At 39.7% G+C, this 15,092-nt stretch overlaps 1 protein-coding gene across 6 annotated transcripts in view; it reads left to right on the top strand.

Moving 5' to 3' along the window:
- CCDC88A (coiled-coil and HOOK domain protein 88A) overlaps positions 1–15,092 on the top strand; it is a 365,179-nt gene that overhangs the window by 87,879 nt on the left and 262,208 nt on the right. For all 6 annotated transcript variants that reach the window (XM_077813951.1, XM_077813949.1, XM_077813948.1 and 3 more), the window contains exon 3: positions 14,158–14,266. In XM_077813951.1, the coding sequence (XP_077670077.1) occupies positions 14,158–14,266 (109 nt within the window). The remainder of the gene's footprint in view (positions 1–14,157; positions 14,267–15,092) is intronic.

Below are 15,092 nucleotides of genomic sequence, written 5' to 3'. Positions count from 1 at the left end.
CATCCAGGCCATCTCAGTGTTTGATGAAAGGTTTACATTTTAAAACTTACAATTTGAGATAGACAAGGCATTGTGCAACAGTTCAGGGATGGAAGGCTGTGGAGAAATTATGGGTGAGAACAAGATGCATTAGGAAGAACTTCTATAAGAAGTGGGTTTTAAGGAGGAATATGAAGGGAGTACAGAGTGGGTGGATTTGATTTAAATCAGATTTATTTATATCATGATTTAAATCACTAGTCAGCAAGACTCGATTTAATCATGGATTTCTACATAAAACTGAACTCTTGTTGTTTGGTATAACCTTTAATACATATTCTTCACAACTCAGAGATAGATGTAGGTTTCATTTTTAGAAGGTGTACACAATACATTTTTAAAGTGATTTATTCTGAAAACTTTTCAGCAAGTTTTACATATCAGATGTTTTACATATCAGAAAATGAATGATTGATTGGTTATTTCATTTACCAAAGGTAATTGAAGCAGATATTTATGAAGTCATTGGGAGGTGAGCTATCTCCAGTTCAACAGGTTAATCATTAATATTTGGAGGATTTTCTTGCCATGCTGTATTAGGAAGAGCACATCACCAGACAGACATTTAAATTGTTTTATTTAACTAAAACAGCATTATGTATTATGGATTTTTTTCTTCAACAGCAAACATATGCTTGTTTTGTTAAAACATTGTATGAATTTTTGAATTTAGTTAAACATTCAAGTTTTTTAAAATCAGGTTTGTTTTTGTTAAAATTGTTTTTTTTTTAAAAATACAAAAATTAAATCTATTATGTCAGCCAGGTGAACATGAGAAATTTAAAAGATTGGCTTCTGCAGCTAGCTCAGTCGTCTTCGCTGTCATTTTCCTGTTTGTTCATGATCTAGAAAAGAAAAACAAGCTTTCCTACTTTTTCAGTTCCAAAACGATTTCTCAGTTTGGAATGAATTAGTCCAAAGGAAGAAAATAGTCTTTCTACACCAGCAGAAGAAGCTTATTGCTCTTAAAAGTGAGATTATCACTTCAACAGTCTCTGAATCCAAGTGCTTAAGTGCCTTCCACCAGTTCACTTGTGTGACTTTCTTTAAAACATTATCAGGAAACATATTTCTTGAATGGTTCACCCTTAGCTCTGAAGTTTATTGTAGTTGGCATTATGGAGGAATGATTGCTGGATGTCCATGTCATAGCCAACTCTTCTTCTTCAGCGGTTAAGGTTTGAATCTGGTTCCGAGTATTGAGAATATTTGCAAGAAAATGAACAGGAGATAGTGCTTGTCCCATTCTTTTTTTTTAATGCTTGTAATTTAACTCTGTCATTGCATATTTCTCTTTTTAAGATCTCACTCAGTTCCTTCCAAATTTCAACAGCGTCAGCAATAAAACAGCTATTTCCCCGCATTTTGTTCAAGGCTACAGAAATAGGCTTCAGGGTACTCAGGATGTGTTCAACATTTCTCTTAAGCCCAATGTTGAGAACTTTGTCTGTGAAGGTGCCATCTATTTTTTTACGATTTTGTTCACAAACTGTCATCAGATTAAGCCAGTTCTTGATATAGTGCTCAAAACAGTCCACTACTGAGTTCCATCGCACGTCTTGTGGGAAACTTAGTTTGGTTCCTTCCACTTTTTGCATTGCAGCTTTGGTTGTTAGGGAAGTATTTTGCAATTTCAACAACATTAGCCTTTATTTCTGGAACATTGAAGTCTTTGGCTAGGAGGTGCATCAAATTAGCACTGCAACCATATGTTATTTGCTTGGGACTCCCTTCACTCTCTTCTAAATCATTTCTTCTTATCTTGGATACATTTGCAGCATTGTCTGTGACCAAGCTGAGTACTAGACATTTGAATTTTTTTCCCACAGTTTGTTATAGCTTTTACTGCTACTTCTTGTAAGTATTCTGCTGTCTCTGTGTTTTCTGATGTATCAATTGTTTATGTAAGGAAGACATTCCCTTCTCTTGTCACACAAGCACATACAAGAGGATCATTGTGTACATTGCTCCACCCATCAAGACTCAGGTTAACAATTCTACCCTCTAGATCTTTTGCACACTGCTCAATTTCTCTTTCATACACTTTATCCAGCAGTTTACCTGCGACATCTGCTCTGTTGGGTGGACTGTATCCTGGTCATAATGACTGAACCATGTTAATAAAGTGTGGGTCCTCAATCATACTGCAAGGAGAGTTTGTTGCATAAACAAACCGGGCAATTTTTTCATTAATTACCTCTTTTTGTAATCTGCTGGTTCTTATCACAAACTTATTTATGGTTGTTTCTGGATGACGGAGATTTTTTTTTCTTTTCGCTACAGGTGATATACTGTGGCTATGTGACATACATGATGTGACTGAAACATTATCTTTGTCAGATAACTCTGAAACTATAGAAAATGATGGTGATCTTGAAAGTGGACAGTCTTCAGAAACCTGTATGTTGAGGATTGATTCTCCTAAACAAAATAATTCAATGCAGTTATTTAATTATTATTACCATACTGCTCATTTAGTATTACTCATTGCATCCACTGACACTCAGTACTACTTTAAAGGTGAAATTGTAAAAGGAAGATCTGCCTATTTCAGCTATTGTTATCACATTTATTTTTTATCACAACTGCATCTAAAATGATAGTACCAGAGAGTAACTAACAACTATATTTTTTGCTCAAACATGAGAATTCAAGAATAGTCCAGAAGGAAGACAGGCAGTCCTTAAGAAAGTAGCATGAAATAAAAAAGTTTACCAACCTGAAGATCCTGCATGTTCAGACATGTTCCTTTCATAATCTTCAGTGCAGCTTCCTCTTGAGAAGGAACACTTTTCATGATGTTGTTTCATTCGGGCAACTAGGCCTTGCATTTCTTTGTTGCACTGTTTGCATTTTGCATACCTGCCTGTCTTATCCACAGGCAGAGGAACTTCATTAAAATATTCCCAAACTGGGTCTCTTTTATGTCCTGCTGCCATGATAGGTTTTCCCTTCTAGTGAGAGAATGGTATTGGTAGATCTCAAATCAATGAAGGCTACACTCAGAAAGACCTCAAGACTTCTGGAATATGCTGCTCAAACAGTTTCACTTTTGTTTCTATTGTCTGTCCGTCCCTTCTCACATTTATCTCCAGACGACTTCTCCTTGTCCAGATCTATTCAGCCCCCAACAATCTTCTAATTATTGTACTTTTTGAAACTTTGTACTTTTAGAGAGAGGTAAGAGGTTGATTCTGTGTGTACAAATATGCAGAGGGACAATAGAGTTGAGATCTGTTATTTCTCACCTCTATATAGTATTTATTTATTTATTTACAAACATTTTTGCTGTTAACAAGCATGTTATCTCTGGAGACACAAATCCACAGTTTGAGAACTGCAAAACTAAGAATCTCTGATGGTATCTTCTAGCCTGAGCACTGAGTAAATAGAAAGATTAACCTAAATATTCTATACAGAATCCCCTGGAACCTCATAAGATTGGGTCCTTAATCCATGAACTGTTGGAACTCATTTATAAAACTTTTCTTAAACATTTAATGAATATATTGTCTCATACTGTAGAATGAGAATGTATAATCCCTATTTCATTATGAGATCTCTTTGAGCTATAATGTATCTTAATTAAAACTATCTTTAGATAGTTTTTTCCTCAAAAACCATTTTATCAAAAAGCGATTTAAACAAAAAAATCAAATTTTTAAATTTTTTTTTAAAGAAATCGTTGATTTTTATCCACCCTGAGTACACAGATATCATATGCCAGAGAAATAGAAAGAACGCTGTTCCAAGTATATGGTGTAAAGCAGAGTGACAGAGACTGTGTGAGAGCAATCAGAAGACCTGCCTGAGAGGGAAGAAGGTATAAAAAAAGACAGGGAGAAAAGGTGTTGCATAGTGAAAACTTGGTGTGTGTTTTTTTGTTTTTTTTTTTTTGAAATGTCAAGATCCTGAGCAAAACAAGATGTGGTGAATGGGTGGGTGTAAAAAGATCATGGAGAGTTGAACATAGGAGAGTTCACTCAGGAATTGGCAGTATGACAAGTAAATGAGGTAGGAGAATCTTGGAAGAGAGGAAAGTAAAGTTGAGAAAAGAGAGTAGATTTAAAGAGGAAGATGTGTGTATAGCGAGGGCTCTCCCTAGCTATTCTGGGGCCCTATGCAGCCCCTCCCCGTGTGTTTGTGTGGGTCCCCAGGCCTTCACATAGGGGGGCAGGGCTGGCTTGGGGGCCAGGGGGGAACCGCCCCCGAGTACTCACCGGCGGCGCCACTAGGGCCGGGTCCCTGTAATTCCTGGTGCCGGCGAGTGCAGGCCCGGCCCTGCTGCAGTCCTCAGGGGAGGGGGGGGGGGCTGGGGCTGATAAGGGCCAGGGAGAGGTGGGGCTGGGGTGGAACAGGGGTGAGAGAAGGTGGGGCTGGGTCAGAGCAGGGGCGGGGGCCATGAGGAAGGGGCATGGCAGGGGCTGGAACAGCACAGAGCTGTACAGGGCACCAGGAAATTTGGTGCCCCAAATTTCCTGGTGCCCTACACAGCTGCGTACTTTGCGTATGGGTAGGGATGGCCCTGTGTATAGTAACTGGATTTCATTGAGCAGCAGAAGAGGCAAAGTTGTAGATTAAAGATGCAGTCACAGCAGTGTGAGCAAGGAGGAAAGGAGTGGGCTAGTAAGTTTAGGGTAAAATGTAAAGACCATAGTATTGACAAAAGCCTCAAGAACAAGAAGGGAAGGAGGTAGCTAAGATCAGCAGTGTCTAATTGGTTGAAGATCACAAAAAGAATTGAGTGATTGGATGGGTGAGAGTGTTCAATGTTGCAAGAGTAACAAGTGTTGCAATGGGATTTGGAGAAATCAAAATGAACAGTTTAATAAAAGAACAGATTCAAAGTGAATGATGTGGTGACTGGGCAAGATAATTCAGATGAATTGTAGATTTGGAAATACGTGTCTTTAGAAGAAGTGTGGGGATTAATGTCAGGGGAATAAAGAGAGATATGTGTCAAAGTCTAAGGAAGATGAGTTGGGGAAGTAAGTTATGTATATTTGTGTGAAGAGTTGAAAGAAGAGCTGGATGGTACCTTGAAGAAGACAAAGAGATGGGAAGAAAAGGGAACTCATGACACACTCATTAAATCTGTTGATGGAGAATGGGGAGAACAGAGAGAAGTAGGCATTGATCATCAAAAGGAGTCTGGAAGAGCAGAAGACAGATGTCATGGGTAAATCTTTTTCACAGTGTAAAGCATCGTTTTTCAAGTTGGCAGGTTTCACAGGATAATACTACATTTCATGAACATATTATAATGGTGTGTATCAACCAAACAACAAGCTTAAAATGTTTCAGTAGAAACCTGAAGAAAGAAAACAGAATTTTTGCTTTCTTTATCTTGTTGGAGCTCTACTTTAAGAATTGTAAAATCAAGGGTAACTTGTGATTTAGAATCTACTTCTTTTGGCTGCTCTGGGTAGGGCCTATATTTGTGACTGGTATAGCGTCAAGTATAATTTGTTCTTAACTAATAATAATAAATATTGAAGTTTTTTGAACAGGTAACATAATGTATTTATATCCCAAAATACATATGTGGGCAATCCACAGAGTTAATGGTGCTTTTGGAACTACATCTTTTCCTTGATTACTTATGATTTTTAAACTTCATGTTCTTATTTTATATAAGCATGGTTTTTTTTCTTTGCATTTAATTTTTTAGGTATTGTCTTAAAGAGAAAAGGGACAAGTGGGGTCAGTGAGAAACACAACCTTTATTAGTATGCACTTCCTGGTTGCAGGGTATGTTTCTTGTAAGTACTGGCCTAGTGCCTATTTTAATTGTGTAGTTACATGAACATTACTCCTGGGGAAATTCTGAACCAAAACGTTAAAAATTCTGTGCACAATATTTTAAAATTCTGAATATTTTATTCGTTAAAATAACACAATATAATCATGCTGGTTACAATTATTTTGATCATTTATTTAAACTACAGTACAATGGATGGAGAATGGGAGTGGGGAGCATTTGAGGAAATCCCCAAACCCCCTCGGTCTAATTGTAATGTAGCTAGTATTGACCCTTTACTTCTAGTCAACAAATATATTCAGCCATATGCTCAGTGTTACATCACAGACAACTGAAGAGCAAGCAAGGGCTGGGGACTCGAACTCACAATTTATATTGGCTACTGACTATCTCCAGAAAGGTCAGTAGCAAACAGTTCATGGAGCACACTTAGATAGGAAATTTTTTCACTCCAAGAATTTAGACCAGTTCTAATCACTAAAGCACCATAAGCATTTATAAGGCCATACTGTCCTTTACAATAAGTCTCCTTTATACCACTTTGGCAATGTAAAGGAACCTTAAAATTTTTACACCTGTTTTATGCTCCGGGGGGAATTCACTGAGAACAATGGGAACAATTCACTAAGCAGGCAGGCTGCTACGTTCTGCTGTGCCTGAGGGGACAGAGCCTGCACCACACCTACCTCCTCAGAAAAACCCCAAAGCCCTGCCCCTCTACACCAACTGTTGTGAAATAGTGAGCAAGAGGGACAGAGTGTCTCTCTCTCACACGTATGATTGCCCAGCCCTCCCGGCCCTGGTGGTGATTTACATTCCTACTGGCTGCTCCAGGCACCCAAACTGACCTGCCTGCACTGCTGTGGAGGGGCGCATGATTGCTCTTGTGGCTTCCTTTTGCTTCCCCATCAGAAGTAATTTTTCTGCAGGGAAGCAAAGAAATCTGCGGGGGCTATGAATTCTGCGCATGCGCAGTGATACAGAATTTCATAGAATCATAGAATATCAGAGTTGGAAGGGGCCTCAGGAGGTCATCTAGTCCAACCCCCTGCCCAAAGCAGGACCAATCCCCAATTTTTGCCTCAGATCCCAAATGGCCCCCTCAAGGATTGAACTCACAACCCTGGGTTTAGCAGGCCAATGCTCAAACCACTGAGCTATCCCTCCCCCCCTATTTCCCAGGAGTAGAGCATGTATGTAATATAGTATTGATTAGTGGATGTGGCATGGGACCAAGAGCTTGTGTTCTAAGAACTCCTGGGTTCTAATTCCATCTCTGGCACTGACTATGCAGCTTTAGTGCAAATATTCAGTACCTAACTTCTCTGAATCCGTTTCACATCTGCAAGATTGGGATAATAATACTTTGTTTTAGAAGTGTGAAGATTCAGGTTTGTGGAGTACTATGAGGATGTTAAGTGCTATATAAAAGCTAAATATTATTTTGTTTGTTCATTATTTGCAGGTGTTCTTTTAGACTTTATACCAACTTTCAAGTTAAAGAAACTTGGAGTAAAAGTCTACTTTCAAGAGTCTGACCTGTTGTAATATCAGTATTTAAAATTCTTGCAGTTTGTACAGTTTTATTATGTTTTGGCTGATGGCATTAAATAAGAGTGCAATTTTAGGTTTTGATCCAGGAAGCTGCAGTACTCTTCAATGGAATGATAGGAACAGGAGACTCACAGCAAAAACATATGGCTGCAGAAATTCTGCTAAAGATCATGAAAAAGCCTAGAAATAATCAGATAGCAATAAAGATTAAAGGTGAATATTAATGCCCCAAAGCTCCATTTTGGAGATACGAATGCAGAAGTAGAAAACTTTAGATGGCATGCAGAGATCAGTTAATCAGCAGAATTTATCCTGCATTCTGCCCTTTGAGTTTCACAAATCTCTGTATGAATTTGGCTCTCTAAGGGGTTATCAAATCTTAATATTTGCCAAACATGTTCAGATTTAACCCATACATTGGTCTCTACTTAATCACTTTTCTGATTACTATATATACCTTGTGAATGACTCATCCAAAATGGTCTCCCTAGTCATTTTTACAGAATATAATAACCAGCACAATACTCCAGTTATGATCAGTAAGAATCTGTTTGTATGCCAATTTTGCCAGATACATAATATTACAAATCTAAGCAAGAACGATTGTATGCATATTGGATTCTTAAAATAACTGAATCTGAGTGGGTTGGTAGGCCTCATTCTGTGTTGCCCTGCACCTTGTATAATGATTTTACACTATAGCAGAGTGAGTGAAAAACATTACAATTTTGATGTGAAAGTGTTTTTCTGCTCTTAAATGGCTACAAAACATGATTTAAACATGGTTTTAAAATTTAAATTGCTTTTTAAAATTCATATATATTGCTCATTCTTTACTTCCCATTTTATAGTCTTAAATTGATAAATTTGTTGATTTTTCCTTGTGTCTTTTGTTTCCTAATTGGTCTTAGAATTTCAGATTTTACATAGAGATATTTTGTACTAAGAAGTTTCATATTTAAAATGCTCAGCTATACTGAAAAAGATAAATCTAGGGCCTCATTAACATCCTTACTGTGAAGGGAACACAAACTCAAAATACAAAATTGATAGCCTGTGCTCTATTTACAACCACTTATCTTTCTTGACTTGTGGAAGCTTAACGTACAGGAAGCTGGAATGCTTCATCCAAGCTATACCCTGACACCAAAGTTTGCAGTTTGAAGTCCATTGGAGTTGTACTTCTGATCAGTTAGATGCTTTTTAAAATGTCACTGTGAAATGGCTAAGTATAAGCTTTAGGAGCCTAATTTTAGGCTTATATTTTTTACGTGTGTGTGTATAAGGCTGATTTTCACGGCAGAGTTAACGTGAATGTAGGTAACTCGAGTTAACTCCTCTTGAGGTAATCTTATTTGAATGAGAATGGCCACACTTCAAAATAATACTGGAACATCACACAGTGATTGGATTACTGCAAGAGCAATTGTGTTAGTAGCTGACAAGTTGTGCTAACTCAGGCTGTAGCCTCTACTCCCTGACAGGTCAGCCAACACAAACTAACAGCCCCACCAGGGCCGTCCTTAGGCATATGCAACATATGCGGCTGTGTAGGGCACCTGAAAATTTGGGGCACCACTGGGTCTCAGTGTCCACCCTCCTGGCTCTTCCTGTCCCTCTTTTATCATAGAATCTCATAGAATCTCAGGGTGGAAGGGACGTCAGGAGGTCATCTAGTCCAACTCCCTGCTCAAAGCAGGACCAGTCCCCAACTAAATCATCCCAGCCAGGGCTTTGTCAAGCCTGACCTTAAAAACCTCTAAGGAAGGAGATTCTACCACCTCTCTAGGTAACCCATTCCAGTGCTTCACCACCCTCCGAGTGAAATTTTTTTTCCTAATATCCAACTTAAACCTCCCCCACTGCAACTTGAGACCATTACTCCTTGTTCTGTCATACCGGCTGCCAACTAGACATAGAGCCATTGATCGCTACCCGTTGAGCCTGATGATCTAGCCAGCTTTCTATCAACCGTATAGTCCATTCATCCAGCTCATACTTCTTTAACTTGCTGGCAAGAATACTGTGGGAGACCCTATCAAAAGCTTTACTAAAGTCAAGGAATACAACGTGCACTGCTTTCCCCTCATCCACAGAGCCAGTAATCTCATCATAGAAGGCAATTAGGTTAGTCAGGCATGCCTTGCTTTTGGTGAATCCATGCTGACTGTTCCTGATCACTTTCCTCTCCTCTAAGTGCTTCAAAATGGATTCCTTGAGGACCTGCTCCATGATTTTTCCAGGGACTGAGGTGAGGCTGAGGGGCCTGTAGTTCACCAGATCCTCCTTCTTCCTTCTTTAAAGATGGGTCACTAAAGTAGCCTTTTTCCAGTCATCCAGGACCTCCCCCAATCGCCATTAATTTTCAAAGATAATGGCCAATGGCTCTGCAATCACATCCGCCAACCTCTTTAGCACCCTCGGATGCATCACATCTGGCCCCATGGACTTGTGCTTGTCCAGCTTTTCTAAATAGTCCTGAACCACCACTTTCTCCACAGAGGGCTGGTTACCTCCTCCCCATACTGTGCTACCCAGTGCAGTAGTCTGGGAGCTGACCTTGTTCGTGAAGACAGAGGCAAAAAAAGCATTGAGTGCATTAGCTTTTTCCACATCCTCTGTCACTAGTTTGCCTCCCCCATTCAGTAAGGGGCCCACCCTTTCCCTGACCACCCTTCTTGTTACTCTTAACATCCCTTACTAGCTGCAACTCCAAGTGTGATTTGGCCTTCCTGATTTCACTCCTGCATGCCTGAGCAATATTTTTATACTCCTCCCTGGTCATTTGTCCAATCTTCCACTTCTTGTAAGCTTCTTTTTTGTGTTTAAGATCAGCAAGGATTTCACTGTTAAGCCAAGCTGGTCACCTGCCGTATTTACTATTCTTTCTACATATCGGGGTGGTTTGTTCCTGCAACCTCAATAAGGATTCTTTAAAATACAACCAGCTCTCCTGGACTCCTTTCCCCTTCATGTTATTCTCCCAGGGGATCCTGCCCATCAGTTCCCTGAGGGAGTCAAAGTCTCCTTTTCTGAAGTCCAGGGTCCGCATTCTGCTGCTCTCCTTTCTTCCTTGTGTCAGGATCCTGAACTCGACCATCCCATGGTCAGTGCCTCCCACGTTCCCATCCACTTTTGCTTCCCCTACTAATTCTTCCGTTTGTGAGCAGCAGGTCAAGAAGAGCTCTGCCCCTAGTTGGTTCCTCCAGCACTTGCACCAGGAAATTGTCCCCTACACTTTCCAAAAACTTCCTGACCCTTCCTGCAGGCTCCCACAGCTGGCCGCTGCAGCCTGGTGATTCTTAACTGTGGAGGGTATCTAGTAACCTAAAAGTGAAAAAGCCTTCCAGCCTGCCAGACCTATTAGCACAACATAAAGTCTGCTACAGTTTCCACGGTATGCATCCGATGAAGTGAGCTGTAGCTCACAAAAGCTCATGCTCAAATAAATTGGTTAGTCTCTAAGGTGCCACAAGTACTCCTTTTCTTTTTGCGAATACAGACTAACACAGCTGTTACTCTGAAACCTAGCACAACACTGAAACTGTTAAATCGCCACTCAAGTGGTAATGAAGCCATTTAACAGGCATTTCCCAACCTCCAGGTATATAAGGTTTCTGAATTTCTGACAAAAACAGTTGTGCATTATTGTAATATTTACTCGGAACATGTTAGTCTACAGGACCTTAGTTTAAAATTTGTTTTAAAAATATTTCATTAGTGAGTTGGTGAAAATTATAAAATCACATCTCTATAAAAAAATCTTTGCATAGATTTTTAGATGCACACTCATCTTTAGCCTTAAATGCTTGGAGCTTCAGGCATATAGTTTAACTAAATCCTTCAAAAGACCACCGTTATCTAAAATACACATTTTAATTTTAATTACTATAGTAAAAAAAAAACTTGCTTCCAAAGTCTTCCTGTCCATCCCTTTCTCCCTTCACCCCCCGCCCCCTCATTGAAGAGAGCCCTTAAAGGGACAACACCCCTTTCCTTCCACATAGCCGGACAGAGAGTTTCCCTTTCTTTACTTCTGACTATCTTATGAACTCGTTTTAAGAGAACCCTCCCGCAAAATGAGTACCTAGTAAGATATAAAATCCTTTGTTATGCCTAGAATATTTGGAAACATATTTTTTAAAGTTGGTGAAATTTCATAAATATGTCTTGTTATGGAGATCACACAAAGTAAATTAGTGTTCCTTTTTTCTGAAAGCAATGAACGTTGTTATGAACACACTAAACCTCTGTGACTGATTAATTTAAAATAATGGCTTTGTTTCAGTGAGTTAAATATGTAGTAATCTGGAATGATTACTTTATGAAGGTTTAAGGGTTCATTTAAAATATAAAATCATCTTAGAAATACTGATTAAGAAAATGTAAAACAGAGAAGAACTGCCTCATGTATTCCATAATATTTAATATTGTATTCAGCAAGATAGCTGACTCGCCCTTACTACAAAGTTTTTGCAAATAAAACTTCAGGGTATATATAAAAAAACCCTGTGACTGACATTTTTTATTCCCAAATTCAGTGCTTTTAATTAGGTACCTTCTGCATGTCCAGTCTTCACCATCTGGTATGCAGTGGAAAACATGCTTCATTTTATTTAGAAAGAAATTGCAGAAGAGTGTTTTTTTCATATGCCATTTGCTTCATTTGGGTTCAGGGTTTTGGCTGGAAGGGGGTGAGCAGGGTGGGGGAGGGAAGAGAGGAGGGAAACAATGGGGAGGGGGCGGGGCCTGGGCAGATTGGGGAGGGGCCTAGGGCAAAGCAGGAGTGGAGTATGGGTGGGGCCACAGGCAGAAGAGGTGGGCTGGGGAGCTAGCCTCCCCAAGCGGCAGCTTCACCCACTGCCCATGACAGCTGGTAAGAGTGGGTTGGCTCCCGCATGCCTAGCGCGCACTGCAGTCTCCTTTGGTGGGGGCCATATTCACAGAGCCAAATGCGCCAGCACCGCACATTCTGTGTGAGGGAGAGAGTACGGGGGTCTCTGGGGGGAACTATGATTCTCTGCTGCGGTGAGGCGGGCCAGGCATCTCGGTATCCTTTGCTGCCTTGTCCCTCCCCACCCTTGGGCTGCGAGTGCGGGCTGCTGGCAGGCATAGTGGTAGTAGTTTAATAATACTGCGTAGGGCTGCATAAATCCTAAGGACGGCCCTGAGCGCCACTGTATTTGAGTTAAGGATTTTCGTGTGTGGATAGGAATGAAATTAGGGGGCAACACTTGAGTTAACTGTGAAGACAAACCATAAATATAGTTCATAGCAACTTTGTTAATGTATTGAAAGTCTAAACTTGTAGTTGTTGACCCTGAAGCAGTTGGGTTTTCAAGTGACAAAAGTTTTATCCTACTGAGAGGAAAAGTTTTTATTAAAAATTCAATTTTAGCACATGCTTAGCTTTAACCATATGAATAATCTTGGTAAACTCAATGAAATCAATGGTGAACTCATGCGAGCAAAGTTGTATTCCCACTTAAGTGTTTACAAAATTAGGTCCTTAATTTTCAATATTTTGTTTTTTGGCATAGCAGTCTTGTAAAATTCAAAGATATTCTACCAGCAGTGACATTAAAATATATAATATTTTAGCTTCTTATAAATTCTAACTAGAGGATCACACACCTTGTTGCCTCTGTAGACCAACCTCATGGCACACACCAAGGGCTCCTTGCATCCCTCAATTCCTCCCCACATGGTCCCTCTATTTCAGGGACTCCCGGCATAAACTCCCCTCCCTACCTGCCCATACACACAAACACCCCTTCCCAGTCCTCCTTTCACCACATATCAGGGGCTCTGTGTTTCTCTGTGATGGCTTTATACTATTATCTTCTGTTCTTCCCTTCCTGCTCTGTGTGTCCCACATTACCTTCATATCAGGGGCACTGTGTGCTTCCCATTTCCACCCATCCAGCATGCCAGGGGATCAGTGCCGCCCCCATTCCTCCCTTCCCCCCAGTGTCAGGGTCTGTGCCACCCCATTTTCCCCTCCTTCCTCCCCCATGCCAAGAATTCTGCACCCTCTCATTTATCTCCGTCACATGCCAGTGTTCTTTGTCCCCCCATTTGCCCTTGTGACTGCTCCTGTCAAGATGTATGCAATTTTACCGTAGCCCTATTGGTCTCGTGATATTACAGAGACAAGGTGGGTGAGGTAGTATCTTTTATTGGACCAACTTCTGTTGGTGAGAGAGACAAGCTTTTAAGCTTACACAGAGCTCTTTACGTTTGGGAAATGTACTCAGTGTCAAAAGTAAATGCAAAGTGGAACAGATTGTTTAGCATAAGTAGTTAACACATTTCATGGGACCATTCAAAGTGAAGTGACCTGTTAACACCTCCACAATCATAGGAGGAAAAGGAGAAAAAAAAGTCTAAAAGCATTGATGTGCTTAGGAATACACTATTAATATTTTCCAGTTGGAATATTTTATCAGCTTAGATAACACAAGATGCTTTGTTCTTGTAAATTGACTTCAGTGGAGCTATGACAATTTATAATAGCTGAGGATCTGCTCTTATAATCTTTAGCAGCAGAGTACTGTAAATTGATATACAGTAGAACCCCGTTTATCCGAGCCTCCATTATCCAGCTATCTGTATTAACTGGACTGGGCCTTGGGGCGTCTGCCCCAGTATTCACAGTAATTAGTAATTGTACTGGATGTTTCAGATGATTGGATTTGTCAGTCATTTTCTATTTTTACTTGTTTAGAGAAAGATCTCAAAAATATGAATCTGTCAGTGTAATACTTGTTGGTAATTAGTTTTCTTTTTCTTTTTTCTTGCAGCAACCCTAAATCCACCAGCCAGAGAGTAAATAAGAAAGTCAACAATGATGCATCACTTAGGATTCAAAATTTGTCTATTTTGGTGAGACAAATAAAATCTTATTATCAGGTAAGTAATTTTTTCGCTTGCTGCCTTTTATGTAGATTTTTGAACAAGTTCTTAATAAATTTTTAGAGATGAGTCTGACAAAAGCAAGGGGAGCAATTAAAACCACAACTGTATGAGTTTATTTTTTTCAATTTGTCTTTTAGTCAACATTTACCACTGTTCAGTGTATGCCTGGTTCTGGTGATTATATTCCAAAGTAGGAAGGGGATCTGAAAACAACTAAAATTTGAATTATTGATCTGTCCATATAGCTGATTATTCACTGTTCTGAGTTGCTCTCATATTAAATCATTTAATGTCAATCAGCAGCCTCTGAATCCACATACATTTTGTGCAAATAAGGGATAAGTATATCACATATGAAATCAAAGTCTGCAAATTGCCCCCCGGTTTACGATGACTTTCATTAAATTTTTATTACTGTTGTAGGAACTTGTCATAAATATAAAGGGAAGGGTAACAACCTTCCTGTATACAGTACTATAAAATCCCACCTGGCCAGAGGCACAAAATCTTTTTACTTGTAAAGGGTTAAGAAGCTCAGGTAACCTGGCTGGTACCTGATCAAAAGGACCAATAAGGGGACAAGATTCTTTCAAATCTGGGGAAAAAGGTTTTGGTCTGTCTGTTCTGTGTGCTTGCTGGACACAGATCAAGGAAACAAGCAACCAACTTCATTAGAATTAGTAAGTACTAGCAAGAGAATGTGTTAGCTTATTTTTGTTTTGGCTTGTGATTTTCTCTGTGCTGAGAGGAAGGTATATTCCTGGTTTTCTTTTTGTAACTTTAAAGTTTGGCCCAGATGGAAATCCTCTGTGTTTTTGAG

This window comes from Eretmochelys imbricata, chromosome 3 (genome assembly GCF_965152235.1).
Source record: "Eretmochelys imbricata isolate rEreImb1 chromosome 3, rEreImb1.hap1, whole genome shotgun sequence".
Lineage (NCBI taxonomy): Eukaryota > Metazoa > Chordata > Testudines > Cheloniidae > Eretmochelys > Eretmochelys imbricata.
The sequence above is the reverse complement of the archived record's forward strand: the minus strand, read 5'-3'. Positions and strand labels throughout refer to the sequence as shown.